The following is a 23,155-nucleotide window of genomic DNA, read 5'->3' as shown; positions in this document are numbered from 1 at the left end:
AAAGTGTCCCAAAGCACTTCACAGGAGTATTATAAGACAAAAAAAATTTGACACCGAGCCACATAAGGAGAAATTAGAGCAGGTGACCAAAAGCTTGGTCAAAGAGGTAGGTTTTAAGGAGCGTCTTAAAGGAGGAAAGAGGTGTTTAAGCAGGGAATTTCAGAGCTTCGGGCCTAGGCAACAGAAGGCACAGCCACCAATGGTTGAGTGATTATAATCAGGGATGCTCAAGAGGCCAGAATTTGAGGAGCGCAGATATCTCGGGGGGGGTTGTGAGGCTGAAGGAGATTACAGAGATGGGGAGGGGCGAGGCCATGGAGAGATTTGAAAACAAGGCTGAGAATTTTGAAATCGAGGCGTTGCTCAACCGGGAGCCAATATAGGTCAGTGAGCACAGGGGTGATGGGTGAACAGGACTTGGTGTGAGTTAGGACACGGGCTGCAAGTTTTGGATCATCTCGAGTCTACGTAGGGTAGAATGTGGGATGCCAGCCAGGAGTGCGCTGGAATAGTCAAGTCCAGAGGTAACAAAGGCATGGATGAGGGTTTCAGCAGCGGATGAGCTGAGGCAGGGGCCCTATTCATTTATAATGGTTCCGTGTATTTAATAATTAAGCATTTGTTTAAAAGTATTTGATTTTTAAAGCTGTACAAACTGCTAATTCTAATTGGACTAGATTAAAGAGTCTTCTGACTTCCCTTTTATTTGGTTAAGATCACTTGTCATACTTTCCCTTTGTTCTCTAGATCGTCATTGGTATTCACTTGGGCGTTGCTGCCACCCTTAATAAGATAGCTGTGGTTTCTCAAGAGTGTGGCCAATTTACCCATTAAATGCTTTCCTATCCGATTGCATGAAATCTGAGTATTGTAGAAAAGTTAACTTTACTATTGAAACTAGTGTGTGTGTGTGTGTGTGTCTTTATATACACGTACATACATGTATACCACGTGGTGTTGAGATGTTGGAAGATAGCACTGAGAACAGCCTGAGATAATCTTGTATGTTAAGTTATATTGGAATTCGTTTTTTTCCTCTACTTGTCTAATTAAGAGATAATAACAGTACAATAGGGGCTGTTGGTTGGGGGAGAGGGGTTTTAGTTTTAAGAGGGTGAATGAACATTGGGGTTTTTTGAGCAGCTTAGCTAAGAGACAGTGAAAGACCCCTCGATGAGCGAAGGAGAGCCTGGAATCTTGATCTCGGACACTGAATTGGGATCCCATGCTCTATAGCCTGGCTGCCCGTTGTATTAAAATGGGTAGTGGATTCTTTTGGGGGTTTAAAATAAAATAAATAATTCTGCCAAACCAGCAGTTGGATTAAAAAAGAAAGTTCAATAAAGTTCTTTTTATTTTTATTTTTAAAAAGTCTGTAGGCATTTTACTCCTTTGTGTAACTTTAGTCATGGATTTGTACTTTCAAAAGTTATTTTTGAGTTTATTTGGGGGTAAGGAATAAAGGATAACTATTCAAATATTTTTTTCCTACCTGTACAAGTAGGAAATCCAGTTTTAAGTCTTGCAGAAATATTTCTGCTTATGGCAATTTGTCATTAAACCTCTTGACCTGTGCTTCCTCCATACTTTCCTAGTCTAGAATTTAACGCTGTATGCTATGTGCAGAAAGCATGGGGCCTCAGCAATTATCTGGCGTCTGTTTCCATTGTGTGAGTGAATTGTTTGTGGGGTGGTTACTACTACGTAACTCTGTAGGACTGCTTGTGCCCATCTGGCTCTGGTTATCTCTCTCTGCAGTAGGGCTGAGTCTCATTTCCTCACACTCACAAGGCACTACAAGCAGTGATCTTGTTATGCCTTAACATAATTGAAAATTACATGTTGTGCAGACTTGCAGCACTAAAATGCAGACACATAAAACATTATGTGGTTCAGGTAAAGACACGGGGAAAAATAAGTTGCGTTGGTAATAAAAGTTAAACCCGAAAAAGCAGATCAGCAGGTTTTGGAACTTTCTAGATGTTTTTTAATTCCACTGTAAGTCTTTCTTTTTCTGCAGTGCTTTTGGCTCTGGGCTTTGTTTTATTTTGCAGCCAATTTGACTAAAATGTGAAATCGTAAATCAAATCTGTAGCAAGTTGAGGACCTATCTTTCCCCTGGCTTCCTCTGCACAAATCCATTTGATAAGTAACTTGGCTAGAAAACCCTGCACTCAATAGTTGTTAAACTGACCTAGCTCCATAGTTAAGAAAGCTGCAACAAAGAAACCTTTTATGCATTAACTCTTTGCCGACTACAGTATAACTTGTATGCATGTTCCAAAAATTAAATAAAGAGCCTTGTCCAAATGGCATGCACGCAGTAGGCCACCAAGATTTGGCTTTCCATTTTTTTAGTGAAACATGATTAAACCCCCCAACCCCCATCTAAAAAATTGAAGTCACAGTTTGCTTGTATATGCTGCCACTTAGCGACACCATCCGAAAACACAGCATCAGTTTCCACACGTACGCTGACGACACCCAGCTGTACCTCAGCACCACTTCTCTCAACCCCTCCACGGTCTCTAAGTTGACGCACTGCTTGTCCGACATCCACTACTGGATGAGCAGAAATTTTCTCCAATTAATTATTGGGAAGCCCGAAGCCATTGTCTTCGGTCCCCGCCACAAGCTCCGTTCCCTAGCCACTGACTCCATCTCTGTCCCTAACATCTGTCTGAGGCTGAACCGCACTGTTCGCAACCTTGGTGTCATATTTGACCCTGAAATGAGCTTCCGACCACATATCCACAGCATAACTAAGACTGCCTATTTCCACCTCCGTAACATCGCCCATCTCCGCCACTGCCTCAGCTCATCTGCTGCTTAAACCCACATCCATGCCTTTGTTACCTCTAGACTTGACTATTCCAACGCACTCCTAGCTGTCCTCCCACATTCTACCCTACGTAAACTTGAGGTGATCCAAAACTCGGCTGCCTGTGTCCTAACTCGCACCAAGTCCCGTTCACCCATCGCTGACCTACATTGGCTTCTGGTTAAGCAATGCCTCGATTTCAAAATTCTCATTCCTTGTTTTTAAATTCCTCCATGGCCTCGCCCCTCCCTATCTGTGTAATCTCCTTCAGCCCCACAACCCCCCCCCGGAATATCTGCATTCCTCAAGTTCTGCCGCCTTGAGCATCCCTGATTTATAATTGCTCAACCATTGGTGGCCGTGTCTTCAGCTCCATAGGCCCTAAGCTCTGGAACTGCCTCCCTAAACCTCTCCGTCTCTTTCCCTCTCTTTGCTCCTTTAAGACGCTCCTTAAAACCTACCTCTTTGATCAAGCTTTTGGTCATCTGTCCTAATTTTTTATGTGGCTCGGTGTCAATTTTTTTGTCTTCTAATACTCCTTTGAAGCGCCTTGGAACGTTTTACTACATTAAAGGCGCTATATAAATACACGTTAATAGTGACAAAAGTACCTCGAATAGACACTTTAACATTGATTATATTGTCAGGATTTAAAAAAAACTTTTAATGTCTGATTTATGCTTCTGAGCATACTAGAAACTAATAAGGAAAATGGCTGCCAATTCCTGGTTGGACTTTTGGATGGACTGTTGTGATGACTCAGGCCACTTCGTTGCGGCAGTCGGGTGGGGGGGAAAGAGGGTATAGCATTAAGGAAAAACTGATCGTGTTCGCAAATACCACAGAACCCACACATCCAATTAGCTAATCATGGAGCAGTATTGGCAGCCATAGATACAAGGTACGTAGACAAGAGATGGTCACCCAATCAAAGATACAAGCTGGAAAGCCTACCAACATTCCGCTGCAGTGGCACATCGGAAAGCAGCTGTGAACATTGAGTTACTTGCTCTTGGTGAAGCTGCCCCGTTTATCACAATAGCGGCAAACAAAAGCCACTCGCCAGCCTGCCTGGCTGCGGCCCTTTTAGCTGCTCACAAGCTGGATTTCATGGGACCGCTCTGGAGATTGGGACCTTTGACTGTGGGTATAAAAATGAGCAAAGAAAGGAAATTGGTTACCTTTTAGCGTCATGGAGGGGGCAGAAGTCTGAGGTAGGTCCGGTGAAAACTGCTTCAAGGGAAGGCAGGCCGGCAGCAGCTGTGTTCACTCGCCATCACAAATTCACTTGCGGATGCCATTCATGTTTTTAATGACTGGTACTCGGACTTTAGAAAAATTCAGCATCAACTCCCAAACTGAAGCTGAACCATCTTGATTTTTATTTATTTTCTTGCTCATGTTGGCTGTTTTTTGACACAAGCTGTTGTACTTGTGTAAATTACCATTTCTTTCAATTAGTGGGGTCAGTTTTACTGAAGTCGACGGAATGATGTAGACTGACCACAACAGAAAATGTCCCAATGTATCTATTAAATTTCTTCAACATTTAATAATTGCCACTGAGGGATAATATTGATTTTTTTAAAAACTCATTTTGACCTCTGGGAATAACCTTTCTGTTGTAGTGTGATAAAAGCTCTTTGTGGATTGCAATCCTTTCTTCTTCTACCTACAGTGCTATCTGAACACACTACTTTTCTAGCATTCAACCAATACCTCAATTATAATGCGAACCTCAATTATAATGAGAACCATTGATATATTTTGTTCTGTATATGGCATCCATGAAGGTGTTTTGGTGATATTACCCGAGCACTGGGGAGTCCTCACAAGTAGAAGTGGTGGACTGGAGCAGTATTTGCAGAAAGGAAATGTTGTGGCAGAATTAGGGAGGCCTAGTTAAAATGGGAGTTGTATATGGAACCCGTTGCTGATTTACATTAGTGTGCATCCAAATTCATTCAGACACAAAACCAACCACATAGGTGGGTCTGGTTTATATTGGCTGCTGTGAGTAGATTGGTTTATATTGCAAGTTAGAGGTCAGGGTGTGCCTGGTTTTAGAACTCGTATGCATTATAGCAGTGATATAGGACTGAGTATTGCAGTGCGAATGAATGCATGGTGGCTTTTCACTTGTGGGACATGGGTTTAGATCCATCCCAGATTGATGGGTTGAAAGTGTGAGGGTCCTTGTGTGAAATAAGTTTGGGTGCTCTCAATTTAGTTAGACATGGATACAAAGCACAAAACCATCTATTAATCAGCATAATTCAGGATTAAAATTTGAATCTCACTTGGGAGGTAAACATGTAGAAAGTGAAAAAGCGGGGAGGAGGTGCTCTTTTAAGGCAAAGTAGAGGAAGCTTTACCCACCCTGTATTGCAGCTAACCTGGGAGTTTTTGATGCTGACTCTAGATGCCATTACACGGCTATGATACATTTTTCCTTGAGAAGCACAAAACCTATAAATAAATGGATGAAGAAAGTGAGAACACTTCCTGTGTGTACTGTGTATCCCAGTGGCTAATAGGAAATTTGAATGTTGTATTTTGAGGAGTGTTAATGCATTCAGATTTTAATTCTGGAAAATATTTAATTTTTGATGTAAAGGTTAGTTAAATAATGGGATTATTCTACTGGGTCAGGATTGTTTTTTGGCTCAAGAACAAAAAGTTAATATTGAAGTGTTTCAAGGGAAAACTGGATGTAAAATAGCAAATCCAGATAATGTTCAGAGTACTGAAAGCACAACTGTACAGAGAACTAATATGGCAAAATGCAATTTAGTCGTATTAAACCTAAATAACTAGGTGTATCTAGATGAGTGAAGTACCACACAAGTAATACTAGAATAGTTTCTTTGTATTGAAGAGGTAGATCTTCTGATTCTGTAAGCGGAGATTGTAGGTAACAACTTGGCTCATTTGGTCACAGAGACAGAAGTTGAGAGTTCAAGTCCCACTTGAGGTCATAATCCAGGCTAGCAGTTAAGTGCAGTACTGAGTTGTTGGGATGGGGAGGCGGGAGGGGCATTATACTGTCTGCCTGCTCAGGAGGAAGTAAATGATCCCATTGCACTATTCTGACCAACACCAATAACAGATTATGTGGCCATTCATTTGCTGTTTGTTGGATCTTGCTGTCCAGAAATTGGATGTCACATTTGCAGACATAACTAGAAGAATTTCATTTCAAGAAGTGATCCACGTGCATGGTTTCTCTTGAGATTCTCTCTTTCCCCCCCCCCCCCCCCCCTCGGGTCTCCATTGTTAATGAGACAAACTAGTTTTGTTTTGGGTCATCTTGGTATTGATCACCTGGTTCTGGAGAAGGTGTGGAAGGCAATAATCTCACTAGCACTACACTTAATTAAAAAAATTAATAATCATTAAGAACCAGTTATCCAAATGATAATGTCAGCATGAGTTCTTTTACATAGTATTTACAGCACAGAAACAGGCCATTCGGCCCAACAGGTCCATGTGGTGTTTATGCTCCACACGAGCCTCCTCCCACCCCTCTTCATCTAACCCCATCAACATATTCTTCCATTCCTTTCTCCCTCGTGTGCTTATTCAGCTTCCCTTTAAATGCATCTATGCTATTCACCTCAACTACTCCTTGTGGTGGCAAGTTTAGAAACTTGACAAAACCAACAAAAAAATGTTTGGGACAGGACAAAAGAACTAAGTTATCGGTGGTAGAGGCAAAAGTCCTAATATAGAAGTCCTTGAGTATTGGTGCATGTGCTCACTCATATGCACTTTCAGACTCAGTACCCCTCGTTATCTCATAAGCACTCTGTTAAAATATTCACAAAACTTGAATGTAGTGGATGTAGCAAAATGAAAAGATGTTTCATTTTAATCAGAAATCCTTGCTACATTTTTTTTTTAGAAAACTGGTTCTGATAAGACTTCCTCTCTAAGCATATCAGTAGAGATTGTGAAAAGCCACACAAGCAGTTGGCTGAACTGAGAGTGTGTGGATGTGCTTGTGTATGTGTGTATATATAGTGAGCTTTCAAGGACTGAAATGTGATTGCAACTATCCAAATTTGAAACAGTTTTACAATAATGATTTGAGGCTATTTTTGATAGTACTGTACTCCATTATTCATTGTCGTCAAGCCACTCAACTACAAGATGAAGTTTGTCCTATTAACATATAAAAGTTCAAGAGCAGCTTCACGAATAAGATCACAGCTCAAATGGTGATGAGTAATTTATAATGAAAGAATGGCCCAAAATGTGTGTTTTTAGAATATGTTGTCAAATGGAATGTGGGCCTTCACCGGAAAGGAGTTTAATATCAACCACAAGAGAATATGTTTTGGTTTTGACTTTAGACATTGTTTTAATAATACGTTTTACTTTGTATTTCTTCAACAAATATCCCTATATGCTTTTTTAAAATAATAACATTACTAGAACACCTGCAACTATCCAGTTGGGTTCCGAGATAACTATTAAGTCATAGTTCTGTGACAGGTCAGTGTGATTGAAGATCTTTTCCTGAGAAGGTATGTGCGATGTGCTCCATGTGTGCATTCTTTAGAATCCCCAGAGGCAATGCTAAGAATCCAATGCCTTTAGAAAATCAGATTTTTTATGATTTAGAAGTGTCATTAAATAGCTGTAATGGTCAGTATTGTGGCCCTATGGATAGCTCCGTTTGTAAAGCAAGAATTGGCTAGAATTAATCTTGTGTTTTGTGTACATATCGGCACATGTTTCCAAGGGGGGGGGGGGGGGGGGGGGAAACACTTGCTATTTTAATCATTGGCGTTATTTGCCAGTGAAGTAATTCACGTAATATCTTTACAAATGTGGGAAAAAATGGCTTTTTACGTAAATGCGTAGCTAAATTGGGTTATTTTTAGTTTGACACTTTAACCAGCGTCGCTATCCTGGAATGTAATAGTTAGGTTTGCAGAGCTAGAATGCTGATATATTCCAATTCTTTGATATTAATGCCACTTCTTTGGCATTCTATTACTATGGGGATACTGCCTCTTTAGAGTATTGATAACAAAAATTGTGGTAGAGTGTAATTCTGAATTTTTAACAAACAGCTTGCCACCTTGCTAGTTTAAATTCTAGTGCTAGTTTCCCATAGAACTCATCACCTCAACTCCATTAAGTTCTACTCAACTGCACCTGTTCCTTCCCTCATCCGGTCATTCCTTCAAATTAAGAGTTTATCCAACTCCGTATTCTTCCCCCAACCCAGCCCAGCCAATTCTGTAAAGTTTATTTTTGCCTATTTATCTCCACCCTGTTCCGAACCTGAGTGTTTCCTTTTTCAATTTTGACCCAGTCATCTCGATGCTCGAGTGCTCAAACACATGTTGGTGTAGTAGATCTGAAGAGTTGGAAACCAGGGAAATGAATTCAGACTGGCTAGAAGTATAGAAAGAAAAAACAAACTGGAGGATTGAACGAAAAGGGGTGTTGGTGCTTTACAAATGGAAGTAAATTCACAAACTAGCCCAGTTTTATTGTCCTAAATATTTAGTACAAATGTGCATGTTGTGGAAGGTAAAACAATTATACAGAGCTATGTCAAGGACATTATTCTTCACAGCAAATGTTTTGTTTATGACAATTCATCTTTATATTTTCTCATTTTGTGTTTATGTTGATTTGTATTTATGGATTTTTGTTTTATTTTATTTTAATCATCTTCCTTTATTCTGTTTCCCATCTCCAGTACCTGCAGATGAAATGGCCATTGATTGATGTACAGGCAGGGAGCCTACAGGGTAGGCAAGGACTGAAGGATGCTAGGTCACCATCTCCAGCACATATTGTTGTAAGTAGTGGCTAGATGCATTTTCTTTGCTTCAGTGGGATCAATTGGAGCTTGATGTTTTTATTTTTAAGTAGCATCTAACAAAAATAAAACTGATGTTAAATGAGCTATGTGAACTGGTCTTATTGCCGCTAATGTGTACCATAGACTTCGGCACACATAGGATCTGTGATACACTATTGTGTATGATGTACCTTTTGCTAAGGAAGGAACTGCATCAATTTTTACCAAATGAACAAAAAGGTGCTTGCTGGTTTTGTGCAAAGCAAGTAAGGTTGCTGTTTCTGGTCCTTGGCAAGAGGCAAAAAAACACTACTTTAAAAAAAAAAAAAGTGCCCTGCTCGTTATTTTAGCAACAGCGCTTCAGTTCCCTTTCTAGTTTCACTTATCTTTATAGAAAACATTGGGGGTATGGCTCATTTTCAGAAGCCTCTGAAATAGGGCTCAACATCAGTAGAAAATAGATTACCAGTTGATCCTGTGAAGTGGAAGCCTCTGAAGCACCAAAACATATTTCAACTGGTATCATTGTATGTAGAGATGTTGCAAGTTAACTTTCTCCCCTGTCCCTCCGTTTGTAAAATTGACTTCAGTGTTCACAACCACAGTGCAGCAAAAAGGAGTCCCATTGACTGTGCCAGACCTGGAAGTGTGACCACCAGTGTTTTAATGTTGTCTTCTCTGATCCAGTTTGAAAAAGCTGCACAGCAGAGCTCTGTGGGGCAGAAGTGAGTGTTTCTGTTGTGGCACTTGATACTTTATATTGGCCATTTCTAATGTGACTTCTGGGAGACCATGGCTCGTGCACCATCTCCTGGCACTCATCCTGCTAAATGTTGCTCTCTTATCCCAGCAGCAGACTTGTAGACCCTGATTTTTGCGAGCCCGAGTGTCTGTTGCTATGATAAGGGAGCCAGATTTATCAGGATAAATGCCAGGAGCTAGCTCATGGACATCAGTCTCTTGGGACCTATATTAAAATGGTACAGTATAAAAGTAGCTATAGAGTTGTGCAGGATCATGATGTCCTTTTCCCTTTCCAGCAGCATTCCTGTTCTGTATTCACAAGCACAAGTGAACCCTAAGCAATGTTCTTTGCTCTGCTCCAGTGACGGTCTGAACACTGCACAATAGGTCATTCTTTGACCCCAATTATCACTGTGTGATCCGCTACAGCTGCTAACAAAACACCTGTATACCGTCCTTTGTTATATTATCAAGTCCTGATTAATAGTCCAATTGTTAAATTTATAAGATATTATTCTGGCACAATTTGTCCAAAAAGACTGGAGCCAGGCTTTATGGTAGCTTTCTGGCAACATCTATTGTGCATGAATTTTGGTTTCCTCTTTATTGTTGTTTATAGTATTTAGTGTGTTGCTGATGTACAAATGAACCAACAAATGAAAGAAAAACTTTTTTTGTCTAGGGCTATTTATTGTTTCTTTTATTTGGCAAGAATTCTTTCTCTTTCTCGCTAACGAGAGCGGAATAAATTGGTGGCCTGGTGAGTTTCAGTGGAGTGTTTTAGATAACTGCTCTGCCCATTATAGTTGGATATGAACTCTTCTATGTGGCTGGCGAAACCTCAGGAACTACCAGGAGATGGTTCCCTTTATCAACTTTGGCGCCTGTTAAAATTTTTGCTTGTTGCCCGTGGCGATCAAAGTAGCTATACTTTGTGAGTTTTATCTTTTTAAAAATTGAGAAAAATAAGTGTGCAGAGGGAAGTGTGTAGTTTGTATTCCTGTTAATGTACGAACACGTCAATAACTTGTTCTGATCAAATCTTATTGTGACTTGTGAGAAGATAGTGTTTAGAAACACCGTTTGATTTATCTGGACAGTGAAAAGCTTCCATTGTGTGGGGCAGTTCTGCAATGCAGGTTTTGGTCACAGTGGACAATATTTGGAGCTTTGTATGTAATTGAACTCCAGATAAATAGTTGCTTGACATCTGTTGCTTTGTGTATTGAAGTAATGTTTTGGAACTGAAATGCCCAATTTAAATTGTTCCTGTGCAAACTGTTAGAAAACAGAAAAGTTGATAAGCCATGTGCTGTTGTGTACCTCTGATGTCCGTTCACATCTTGTTGAATGCAAACACTGTTAAACCCCCTAATCAATGTGAGCCTTGAGCATGTGGCTACTGACCAATATTCTGGGGGTTGCGCATGCTTCTGTTCAAAGCAAAATCATAAAGAATGTGTTTATGATTGCACTACAGATAGCGAGCAGAGGAAATCTTCCTACTGTGAGCTGTTGATGATTATGTGACTGCTTTACGTCCAACATTTGCAATTCAGTATCATGACAGGTTGTTTCTCACTAAATTCTCAGCATACCTTCCTCTGAACACTAATCTGCCTTGTACGTGTGCCAGATGCTGTTGGTGGAAAAGTTTTTAATACTTGAGTACACCATATAGTGTGGGGCTTGTTGTAAATCACAAAGTTCCATTTAGTACGAATCTGATATTAAACCTGACTCCTCCTCCTCCCCCATACAAAAAGATATCAAAAGTAGTGAGATTTCTGCTCGTTGTTTTGTTCAAGATGTTGGGTAAAGATAGCAACAGCTGTGCATAGATACAGTGTCTTACATGTCAGTGAAGATAAGTACAGATGCAATTTACTTGGAAATCAAAACTGAAATTATGTTAAAGACCTACGTGCGTAACTTGCAAATATTCCTGTTGTAAATGTTGCCACAATGACCTGCTGAGTCAAGGATAGGAAGTTAAACGAGCCTGATAAGGTGCTGCTGAAATGTACATAGATAAAGAAACCATCCCTAAGTCCAATGTCTTCAGAGGTTGACCTGGGTTAGTGAGAATGCATTGCTGACCATTGTAGACCATCACAGCAACCCAGTCACATCAAATGACCTTGCATTCTAGCTTAACCTACCTCCTAGCCAGCCCCCGTAACCCTAAAGGCATCCGAAAAAGAGCCATTCAGAAAGATGGAAGTAAACCTTTTTAGGTTGAAGCATCAAAATAAAGGGTGATAATGCAAAAATGTAATTGAGGAATTCCTGGATTTGGGGTGTCAGGCGATGTGCCTCAACTCCTGCTAGCCTGATGGCACTTTGGAGTTAAATGGTCTGTCCCCCAATAATTTGTTTGTGTCTTTCTAGTTTTCCATTGATTGCATGTTCTGTATCTATATTATAGTCTTATTGTTTTGATGAGTTTAGATCATGGATATACTTCCTGGCAGTGTGGGTTTTTTAACGCTGCCTGCTCTGTTCAGCAGCTGTTATGGCCCAGAAGCAGCAACTTTCAGCCAAGCAGTAAAAGTAATACATGATGCTGGTGCCAGAGGTCATTCTGTTGTGGCTCACAGAACTGTCATAAAGAACAGTATGGAGTACTTTTTAATAATTGTCCACATACTTAAAGCGTAATTAAAATAAATACATACTTTGTGTCTTTTATTGTTCACAGAAGTTGGATATTTTTTCTTTTCTACATTTAAAAAAAAAGTTGCTAAAATAAAGCTTTGCGTTTTAGTAGATGCACATGGCTGGCTATCAAACTTAGCACAATCAAAACAGCTGGACAAAGTGGGTAATCAAGCTAGTGAGGCAGTTAATGGCACTATTTCAAGAATGTAATTGGAAAGAAATTGCTCAAGGCACAGAACAACTAATGTCACTTACAGTTGTGATTTATCAGGAGTGCAGAAAGATGGAGATTTAATGGGAGACTTGCAAGATTTTAGAACTTTCTTTAAAAAAAAAGCAAGTTCACATTTCTCGGTGGGCTCACCATTCAAGTGCCACAGGAAACTGGCATCAAGTGCCCTGCACAGATCCGATTTAGCTGAGGAGTTTTGCAAGGCAGTTTTCCTTGATGCTGTGCCATTGATGGCACTGCTAATATAAATAATCTGACTTTGAGACCCAATGACATCAGAGGCACTTGTTTAGTTCAGATCACAGGAGAGCAGTGTCTGTGTGCCACATCTACATTGTTGAAACTGCTCCCTTTATCCCAGCATGGGGGACCAGAGGTGTGATTGGGGGGGGGGGGGGGGGCAGTGGATAGTTTAGTCAGCAAAGACAATTTTTGAAAGATGGGTTATATTCCTGGCCTAGATTTTTGTGGTTCGATGCATTCTAAGACAATGTAGGTGTGTGAGGTGGGCTGAAGTAGAAAGCACAAAAAGGCCAATTTTCAGGTATGAAATATTTGTATATTGCTATGTATTTTCAACATTTGTAGTTTTATTCCCCTTTTTCTCTTAACATTTGAGGGGACTGAAGGTCTTAATGCATTTAATATTTGTAAGAAGTATTTGTTTGAATAGCAATCTGTACTTGGTGTTGAGAATAGCATTTTGGGCAGTATTTTGCACAGCAAAGAATTTCTTTAAAGAAATTGCTGCCGTGAAACAGGATGTCTTTGCTTTTAGTTTTGCCAAGAGTAATGTTGTGCCGAATGGAGGAAATGTTTTCCTTATCCTCCAAGCGGTTCACACAGTTAACTGTATATGGTTGTTGCAATTAATTTTTTTAAGGTGGTTGGGGATCTAATTTTTTTAGGCTGAATTTTAAAAACAAAATTGACAATGAGGCAAAAGATTTTGTATGATTCATAAATAGTGATCACATTAAACCGTTGGGAGAAATTTTACATTCTTTGCCGCAAAAGTATGGGAATTATCTGTACGAGCCGTCTTCTACTTGGGGAAATATAACTCCTGCTGGCTCGAGGCTCTGATGGAGATTAAAAATAAAAAACAAAAAATGCGGGCGTGCCCTCGAAGGTTCAACTGGCACCTGAACCATCCAGACCCGGAAGGTTGCACCCCGTGGTCTGTGCTGAGCTAGCTGATCTTAGCCAGTGTAGTGATGGTTCTTTGAAAGGTCACACCTGAGTTCTAATGAAGAATCATAACTAAAACTTTAAACTTTTTCTTTCAGATGCTGATAACTCATTTCCAACATTTTTTTTGTTTTTATTTCATATTTCAAGCATTTTATTTGCCCATTTTGATATGTTGTATTATAATAAGTGTTTTTTCTGAGGTGAGTGTTTACTGAAGTTGGGTCTGCTATGTATTTTCAGCATTTGTAGTTTTCCCCTTTTTTCTCTGAACATTTAATAAGTGAAGATCTTAATGCACTTAACCTTCTATCATACTTAAGATTATAAAAGATACCAATAATGTTTTAGTTGCATGCTGTCAAATTTGCCGAAACCACTAGCCTTCTCCAGTCATTGAGGATCAGGTGCAGTGCCAGTCTTGGTTGAAATCACACTGGTCTTGTCTGTCACTGTACCATGCACTGCCAGAGAAGCTAGGTCAAGCTGCAGGCGGCTGGAAATGCACAGCTGCAACTTTCCGAAGTGATGAGGCCTGGCGGGAGGGCGGGGGGGGGGGGTGAATTTCTTTTGATGTACGTTTTTAAAAACGTACAACAGTTTCATGTATTGTTTGTCAAAAAAGTGAAGCTCGCTCAACATTTAACGCCTCCTTTATTTGAATTTTAAGTGACTAAGTAACATTCTCCACTAAGGGTGATTTTATTTTTCCCCAGTCTTCCAACACCCCGATGATGCTAGCTTGTGCTGGGCCATGGTTCCTTTGGCAAGGCAGCTCTCTAACATCATGCCCAATTGATCATTATTCAGAGGTGAACCTGGGCAGTGAGTTTGCAAGGCGATTTGACAGTGGGCTTGGGATATCATAGTCGAGCTTCATCCTTGGCCCATTCATGGTCTGCATGCACAATTTGCAGCAGGAGTCACTTGACGGTGATTGTAAATGGGAACCCAGCCTGATGGTTTTTCTCTCCTCTGCCTTCTTCCCACGCACCACAGTACAGGAGTACTGAGGCAAATAGTAGTGCCACTATTGCCATCTCTTCTGACTCTCCACAGACTAGTGATTGAAGGGAGGACCTTCCGGATTTGCTTGGCTTAGAACCACAATTCACTGATCCACTGGGGGGAAGCTCCTGTATTTTGAAAATTTTATTTCACTTTTATTTTTATAATTGTTTGTAATAAAAGTGGTTGGGGAAAAATGAACAAAAGCTGAACTGGGATAACATGGCAGAAATTAGAACTATTATTGAAGCCCTCATTCCATTTTAGTATTCCCCAATAGATATTGCGCACCAGCAGAAAGGCATCTTAGAAACTGGTTCCTTTATGGTATTTTCTCACTGGGTTTCCTGCATCACTAATCATTTGCGGTCAGAAGGGTAACTCAACTGCTGGGCTACTGTCAGTATTGTTCTGAGGCTTGCTATGAGGGTGCACTCAAGTGGCCTGAGGTGATTTTCATTTCCTCCCTGTGGGGAATCTGTTCATCTCTCTCCATGATGGCATGGCAGAGGTTGGCAACTCAGTGTGTGAGCTGTGCACCTATGTCCTAATCCACTGGGTGGCATGGTAGATTGGCACTATAACATTCTGTGCCACTGCCCTCAAGCCAGCATAGTTTTTTAAAAAAATATAAAGTGTTTTATGTGATGTATGCTGTTGGTCAAAACATTGAATAAGTAAAAATATGCTCCAGTCCTGAAAGTCTGCTATCAGTCACTGCTTCACAAAGCCATATGCTTAGCCTGGCAGTAGAGCAAGATGGTCATGATATCTATGGTGATGGAATCATAGAATATTGCAGCACAGAAGGAGGCCATTCGACCCATCGTACCTGTGCTGGTTCTTTGAAAGAGCTATCTAATTAGGCCCATTATTTCGCCATACACCTGCAAATGTGTCCGTTTCAACTATATAGTCAATTCCCTTTTGAAAGTTACTATTGAATCTGCTTCCACCACCCTTTCCAGGTCATCATAACTCACATTCCAGATCATCATAACTCGCTGTGTTTATAAAAAAAAAAAAAAAAATTCTCATTTCCCCTCTTATCCCAATTATCTTAAATCGGTGTCCTCTTGCTACTGACACACCCTCCAGTGGAAACTGTTTCTCTTTATTCACTCTCTCAAAACCCCCCATAATTTTGAACACCACCTATTAAATCTCCCCGTAACCATTTCTGCTCCAAGAAGAACAATCCCAGCTTCTCTAGTCTCTCCACATAACTGAAGTCTGCCTATTTCACCAGTCTGTCTATGTCAATTAAAAATGAAGCTCTCACAAATCAGATACCTTAAGCATAAGTGGCTTTTGACAGTGTTTTAGGAAAAGTTTAAAAGAACAAAAATGAACTGTTCTGACTTATTGATTGCATTGTAATTAGTGTTGAGCATCATGTTGGGGGCAAAGCATGCGGGGCCGCTAGCAAGTTTAAAGGGACCGCACACTTAGATTGCAATTTGAAGGGAACATTGGTTGAGGGATAGTCAGTGTGCTTGAAATAATGTGGAGGAAAAAGGATGATATGGGTGGTTCCTGGATTGGGGCTGTTGTGCTGTGAAGACAGACTGAGGGAACATCAACTCTTCCCTCAAACTGGCCAGGCCTGATCCACGTGCTGTAAATAATGAGGGGAGTGACCCAGAGAGATGCTTGGTGGTTCTCCATTTCAAAATGAGATAACCCACTAACAAAGTGAGTTATAAAGTTTTTTTTCCCGGCCCCTCTCATGGTTATTAACTTCTTGTGCAGTAATGTTTGGATCAGGGAATTACTCGGTGAAGAACTGGATGAGTTTCTGAATCAGGAAAAAATGAAAAACACAGACTTGGCTCTGTCTAGAGTGTGACTGATGGGAGCCAGGTTACCCGAGGAGCAGAAATAGCAAGACCAAAACAACTTTCAAATGATTGGCAGCAACATTTTATCTGATGATCTGAATTAAAACTAAGGATGTTCTGAATAGCCATCTCTTGATCTCTTTGGATATATAGTTCTGAAGACCAGTGAATTATTCTGCAGCTCCAAAAAAACAGGCAGGTTTAATGTAAGAAAGCGTTGAAATCCCAATCTGTGACTCAATTAATTACTGGTATAATATAGCCATTTTGGTTACATGCAGAGCTAGATTTAAATGACTTTAACCTGCTAAAACTTACCAGTGGGTAATGGAAGATATATTTCTCCTTCTGTAGCAGCATGCAAACTATAGTCTGCATGGAAGGGAAGTATAACAAACCAATTGTTGACTGCAGCATAGAGCCTTTAACAGTCCTACATATTACAGAGGTGACCTGAAGCACCTTAATATCTCGGCACATTTAGCTATTACAGAGGTCTGGCAGTGTAATGCATGTTTGAGAAGGCGCTATTTCCAACAGATTTACCATCGTTGCCCAAGTACACAAATGGGAAATTCTTTGTCTAAAAATTAAAGCACATCCTTCCTGAATCGGGTTGAATTGCATTTAAGCAGATCGGGTTTTAACAACTGGATGTTGAAACTGACAGCCTAAGAACTAGACCATAAACAAAAAATGTCATTACTCTAGGAAACTGGCTCACTGGACAATTCTCCCATTGTATTGGTGGATTTTATAGGCAGCAGACAGATTTGTGATTGAGGTTGGATGTTTTCCGGGGGGGTGGGGGGTAGGTTTGGCTCATGTGGGGGTGGCTGTCAACTTTTACAGGCTGATGCAGGTTGTTCACGCTGTTAATGTGACTGCATTGTTCCTCATATCCTCTGTTAAAATGGGTGGGAAAAGAACACCTGCACTTTTTCCCCCCAAACAAAAGCTGCAGTGAGCAACTGTTCAACTTGAACTAAATGAGCAGTTGAACCAAGGTTTAAAACTATGGAGTCATAGACTTGCGGGGTCATGTAGGACACGGCGTTAAGAACAGCCCACTCTGAGCTGCACGGGAAAGGGAATAATGTCGTCTTTTTTCCTTCCCTCAGTGTTCTCTCTGAATGATAACAAGTAGCCTTTTTCATTCATAGAATGTTCATTTGTAACTGAGCCTGAAGAATAAAAATTATAAATGATTATTCAACAGGACAATACCCCTCTGTTAACCCTTCTAGGCTCTATTTCAAATCTATTTAAAAGTGAATATGCACAATGTAATACCCTCATTCTTGTTGGAAATGGGTATATTCATCTTTTATTAAATCCATAATTATTTTTTTTTAAAAAGCAGAGTTCAATCAAGGTTTAGACAGTCCTTATCAGTCAGTTAGGCTCTTCGATGGAAATTACCGAAAAAGTGCGAGGTTCTTTTTTGGGAGATGGAGGAAGACGGTGACTAAAGTCGTCGTCTTCACCATAAGTGCTGCCTCCTGTCTACCAATTGCAGAACAACATTGATTTTTAATAGAGTTGTTTGTGCCTCACCACTGAAAGTGAATGTGTGTGGCAAATCACATATGTGAGGAATCGCCAAATATCCTAAGACAGTTTAGACTTGGCGTTCCTGTAGTTTGGGTAATGGGATTGACATTTGTGCCTGGCTCACATCAGGTTTACATTGTTGAAACCGGTTTCTTTATCCCGACAACAGAACCGTAGACCCATGGAAATTTAGGTCTACAGTTCTACTGTGGAGCAAGGGAGCTAGATTTACTAGACTTGGGGGAGGTGGTGCATATACACCAGTCTTCTACCATCCAAACTACAGAAGCACCAAAAGTAAAAGTACCTTAAATGAGTGTCTTGAGTTCCTTACCCTTTTTCTGAAGGAAATTAGTAACGTTCCAGTTCTGATTTAAATATTAGAGTTAAACTTTTTCTGTGTGATTACTGATGCAATGTTAGCCCTTTGAAAATGCCACCATTTTAGCTGCAAAAAAATAATTCCTTTTATTCATAGTACTGGATAAAGTGTGGTTTGATTTGTTCAGCGCATTCTAATTTTACCAGCAATGCCGATGGAAATTTGAATGCTGAAAATATCGTAGGAAACACACGTGTAGTATGCACAGAAGCAGAGTTTAAAATGCAAGAGTAACGTATAAGCGTTGAGGGCAATCGAGAGTATGTTATTGGACGGTTAGTTACTTTTTGCCCATCATACTGTCACTTTTATGTTGATGAAAGCAATTTTGGATGTGAACTTGGGCCTTGAAATTATGCTGATTGATTAAAGATAGGAGCTCTTTAAATCCATTTATTTTGCGTGGGTTCACACTTCCACTGAAACAGCAGAATTTCAGTGGAATGCAATACACATTCGTTTGCTAGCATCCTGTAATTCCAAAGCCCTTTTTTTTTAATGTTCGGTGAAACTAGAATAGAGTGATGCTGAGAATCTATGGGAAATGGAGGAGTGGGACAGGGATCTGTGTCCAATGGCCTTGCAATCCATTTGGCTCTGGGGGCTTGGATGAAGCTTGTACAGCTTTTGACTAGTGACCATTTTACTGAAGTGGGTGGCTTACCATTGGAAAAGTACCTTCATTATTATGTGGTAGTTATCTACTGCTTTTATTTGTTCTGCAGGACAAGATGTCATCAAACATTAAACTTTAGTTCATCAATTTGCCACTAGATTATTTCACATGCTGGTATCAATATGCTATAGCAGAAATCACACTTGAAACGCTTGTGAGATGCCATTCCTAACTTCAGATTGCTCTGCTTATTGCTGCTACTAAACAGATTTGTAATCGCCAATACTTTGCGCTACTGTTGATGATTAAAGGCCATTTTTGCACCACCATTTTTTTGAATGATCAGATTATTCAAATGAAGCACCTCTGAATTAAGGAGTAATTTGTAATTTAAATTGCTATCTCCAGCCGATGCACATTTGGGAGGAAAAATCTGTAATCACACTGCCGGGTGTTTTTCGCACTTCAAGTAAACATAGCGTGAAAATTCCACATGCCCGTCTTGGCTTTTTTGTCTTGGTTTTTTCAATTTAAAAACAAATGAATGATCCTGTGCTGGCACTGCATCGACCATGGATCAACACGTCCCAGCAGGGGTTAGCGGATAGTGGTCAGGAGTGAGGACTGGGTTTTTTTGGGGGGAAAAAACTCCTTCCCAGCCTATGGGGACTGAGGTTAATTGTAGCACCTTGCTGCTACCCTTTCTGAGTTCAGCAAGGAATTGAACCTGGGTACTTCCTCGACTGTAGCTCAGGACCAACAACAACGATTTGTATTTCTAGCACCTCTCGTGTTTCAGAGGACTTTACAAGGGAACGCGAGAATGGGAAAGATTGGTGTGGAGGGTTGGGGCCGGTAATTGAAGGCATGGCATGATACCACATGGGACATTTACCTACTGGGAGAAGCCCACGTTAAACTCTTCTAGGTGAGGAGTATAGTGCTAATAAAGATACTTTGAATCAGTTGATGTTTTACCATGAAAATGGGTTTAATGTTGAGAATCGGTGGCTATATGGAATTGGTTTATAGCAAGGTGAAGCAATTCTTTGTCAATTATTAACAGTTTGTGTGATTCAGTGCTTCAGGCAGTTAATGAAGGCATACACCTTCTGGACCTTGGACTAACTATGCTGGTAAAAGGCATTGGCTTGTATGGGAAGTGAATTGATTTATTTTATAGACTTCCCTCTTGTGAGGGCTTTTTAGGCACTTTGTTGAAATCTTACAGGTTAGATTTTAGATTGTATTCCAATATACCATTGATTTAATGCAAAAATAATTATTGCAAAGTTTTGGATTGACATTCACACTATAACAAATAAACATAACATTACAAATTATGATTAAAAAAAAAAAAGCACATTCTTCGTTAAATCTAGAAATTCTGACAGTAGCAGGAGCCGAGAATCCCATGTTTCAGTTACTTGCCTGCAGTCCCATGTTAAAGTGAAATTTGATCTGCTATTTTTGAAAGGCTATTCAGAGCTACTTTTATTATAGTCAACTTTCCATTTTATCATGCAGAGATGTTTGAATAGTAAAGGAACCCGCCAGTGAGGAAGTACAAATGCACATTCTTTCCAATTGTTGGATCTAACCTGAATTTCAGAATCATATAATCTGGATACAAGTGCAGAATTCTAGAATTTCCTGTAGGTTATACTTACCCCATTCTTCTCGCAAATTTTACCCCAGGTTGTTTCAGGGCGGGTCTGAGCACATTTATAATGTTCAGTTTTCACCGATGACATGTTTTGACAGAACTCCAGGTGTCTTTTTGTTTGCCTCGATATGGTTCAGCGGGTTTACCAATTAGTGTCAAGCCAAAGCCAGTGGGTAATTTGGAAGGTCATGTGGTGAAGGGGCACTTGGTAAGATGATCCGCAGCAGCCTGTGCCTTCACCCTGTACGAGAGTGGCCTGGGAAAGTTCGATGGTGAGTGATGAAATAGGTTTGGCGTAGAGACTTGGGCGAGACATTGAATGTTCCTCTATACAGCTGATTTTCATATTCCAAACTTGACATATTGTCCCTGCTTTCTACTCTTTCCCCACCCAGCTCCCTCTGATTCTCTTAACCATTCTTGACCGGCAATGATTGTGTCCCATTATTCGTGGGGTGGGGAAACACTTAATTAAATGTTTCTCCATCACCCATCAAAGAGATTGTGCAAAATGTGTGTAAAGATGAAAAGTATGACATTATAATACATTTCACTATTCCTGAGAATCTCCATAGCAGTTTGGGGTTAATTTCAGAATGTGCGGATGTAACTCTGGGTCTATAGGGCTGGGTTTATCTCTGCTGCATGGCATACACACACACTAGGCTAACCTGAAGCAGCTTTGGAAATCTTCTGTTCAAAGTAGTCTCGCATGCGTTTATAAAAAAAAAAAAAAAACTGATTTTGCGAATTTAAGTTTTTATTGAACAAATGCAGAAGTGGTGCTCCAGTAAGCTCCATTAATAACACGCTCTCCTTTGTAATGGAATTCTCTTTCAATAAAAAGCTTAAAATGTCTCCGCGCCCTTCCACTGTAACTGTTGGCTTTTGATATCATGAAGCTCCTCGTGTCTACAAGTTAATTGCAAGAGACTTTTATCTATTTTGTTATATCTTCTGTACACAGAGTACAGTAAACCAGTTTAGAGGCGGGCCGGTGTCACCAGGAATTTAAATCCCTGTGGCCTCTTGGGCTGTAGAAGCGTATTGGGAAGTGACTGGACATTTAGAATGTCACCTGCAGGCAGCAGCTCGAGTTTCAGTACCGGGGTGAAAATATTTAGACAACAAAATACATGACTGGCGATAGTTCACATCCTATCTATACTGTTCTGTCTCCAGTGCAACTGTAGTCATTTTTATGGGACCTGTCTGGGGTGCGACTCTTCATGTGAATGAAAGGTGGTTCCTTTGGTGGAAAAAATGTGTTGTGGGGTGTTTTAAAAAAAAAGTAAAATAGCAAACTTGGAAGTTTTCAAACTTTTTGTTTTAGAGCCTTATTTTTTCATTTAGGTAAACAGGAGTCAGTAGTTAGGACAGTCACAACTGTTTCATTTGCAGTACGGACAGAAAAAGAAGGGAATAAAGTGGCTGGGGTGGGGGAGGGGGTGTGGCTGGCCATATTTCTTGGCTGTTTCAAATTTTCCTCTCTATCACAGTTTATAGTGTAAAATGAATTTAGATTTTTAACTGAAGCAATGTGGAAGTGAAGAACTCGTATACCTTGCTAAAGCTGTCTCTTGTAACATCTGTGAATCTTTCGTTCCACCCCATCTCTATACAAATGTCTCCGTTGCTAACTCTCCTAAAGGTAAAGCTGACCTTTTTGGGTTGCCTTTCTCCAGCTCTATTCTTGATGATCTTCGTGAGGAGCCTTTCCACCGTTGATACATTCTGCTCAGCCATTATGCCTGACATCATATCTTACTCCTCCTAGTTTCATTTGCTTCTCCACTGTCTGGAGTCCAATAAGACTACTGGTCCTAATAGTATCCCTTCCCGCATTCTCTAGATGCATGCTTCCGAACTTGTCCAGTGCCCTACACTGTTTCTTCAATCCCTCTTATTCAATGTCCATCTATCTATATCCTTGGAAATTTGCTTGTATTCATCATGTCCCTAAGAAAGATGATCTACATTAGCTTTCTAACTATGGCCCATTTCCCCTTTATTAAAGCTATAGAAGCTGCTGTTAGCTCTCAAATTATTGTTTCTTCTGCACGTCTCGAACAAGTCTAATCAACAGCTGCCACCTGATGACTTTTGACTTCATCACTGGCTCTTCATCTATCAACAGATTTGGTCTCGGTAACTGTTGATGTCAATTAGGCTTTCCATCTCGACTCCATTGCTACAGCTGCCTCCAAGAAACTGTTTCCTCTCTTGTGCCCCAGCTCTTTGCGTCTCACTAGTTAACTATATAGCCCGAGCCCATCCAAGATTTGAATGCTGTCTCTGTCTCGGAGGCTTTTCTAGCACCTCTTGTTTTATCCTGTCCAGGAATGCAAGAAAAAGAAGTGTCATTTGATGGGTGATTTCGCACTTGCCTCCATCTTTTCTCTCATTGCAAACTTTCTTTCTCTCTTTTATTGATCCTTCTATGGCCAGATCCTCTCTTGCTCCTCTAACCTGCGAGCACACCATCTTAGTTTTTCTCCCCCTGACATCCCTACTGTGTTGAGATTTATTGCTTAATCTCCTCTTAACTCACCTTTTTTCCCCAGGGCCTCAAAACTATGGAACTCCTAAACCTCCCTTAGTTTCCTCCCACCAAC

At 40.4% G+C, this 23,155-nt stretch overlaps 1 protein-coding gene across 15 annotated transcripts in view; it reads left to right on the top strand.

Moving 5' to 3' along the window:
- The window catches only part of tcf7l2 (transcription factor 7 like 2), a 153,733-nt gene that overhangs the window by 62,293 nt on the left and 68,285 nt on the right, over nucleotides 1-23,155 (top strand). For 13 of the 15 annotated variants that reach the window (XM_085994482.1, XM_085994483.1, XM_085994486.1 and 10 more), the window contains exon 4: nucleotides 8,541-8,642. The exons of the other annotated variants lie outside the window; for them this stretch is intronic. In XM_085994482.1, coding sequence (XP_085850608.1) covers nucleotides 8,541-8,642 — 102 coding nt within the window. The remainder of the gene's footprint in view (nucleotides 1-8,540; nucleotides 8,643-23,155) is intronic. 15 annotated transcript variants of the gene reach the window in all.

The sequence above is a fragment of the Somniosus microcephalus genome, chromosome 8 (assembly GCF_052327205.1).
Source record: "Somniosus microcephalus isolate GS21.2 chromosome 8, FLI_Smic_1.0, whole genome shotgun sequence".
Classification (NCBI taxonomy): domain Eukaryota; kingdom Metazoa; phylum Chordata; class Chondrichthyes; order Squaliformes; family Somniosidae; genus Somniosus; species Somniosus microcephalus.
Note: the sequence above shows the minus strand (reverse complement) of the source record. Positions and strands in the feature narration are given on the sequence as shown.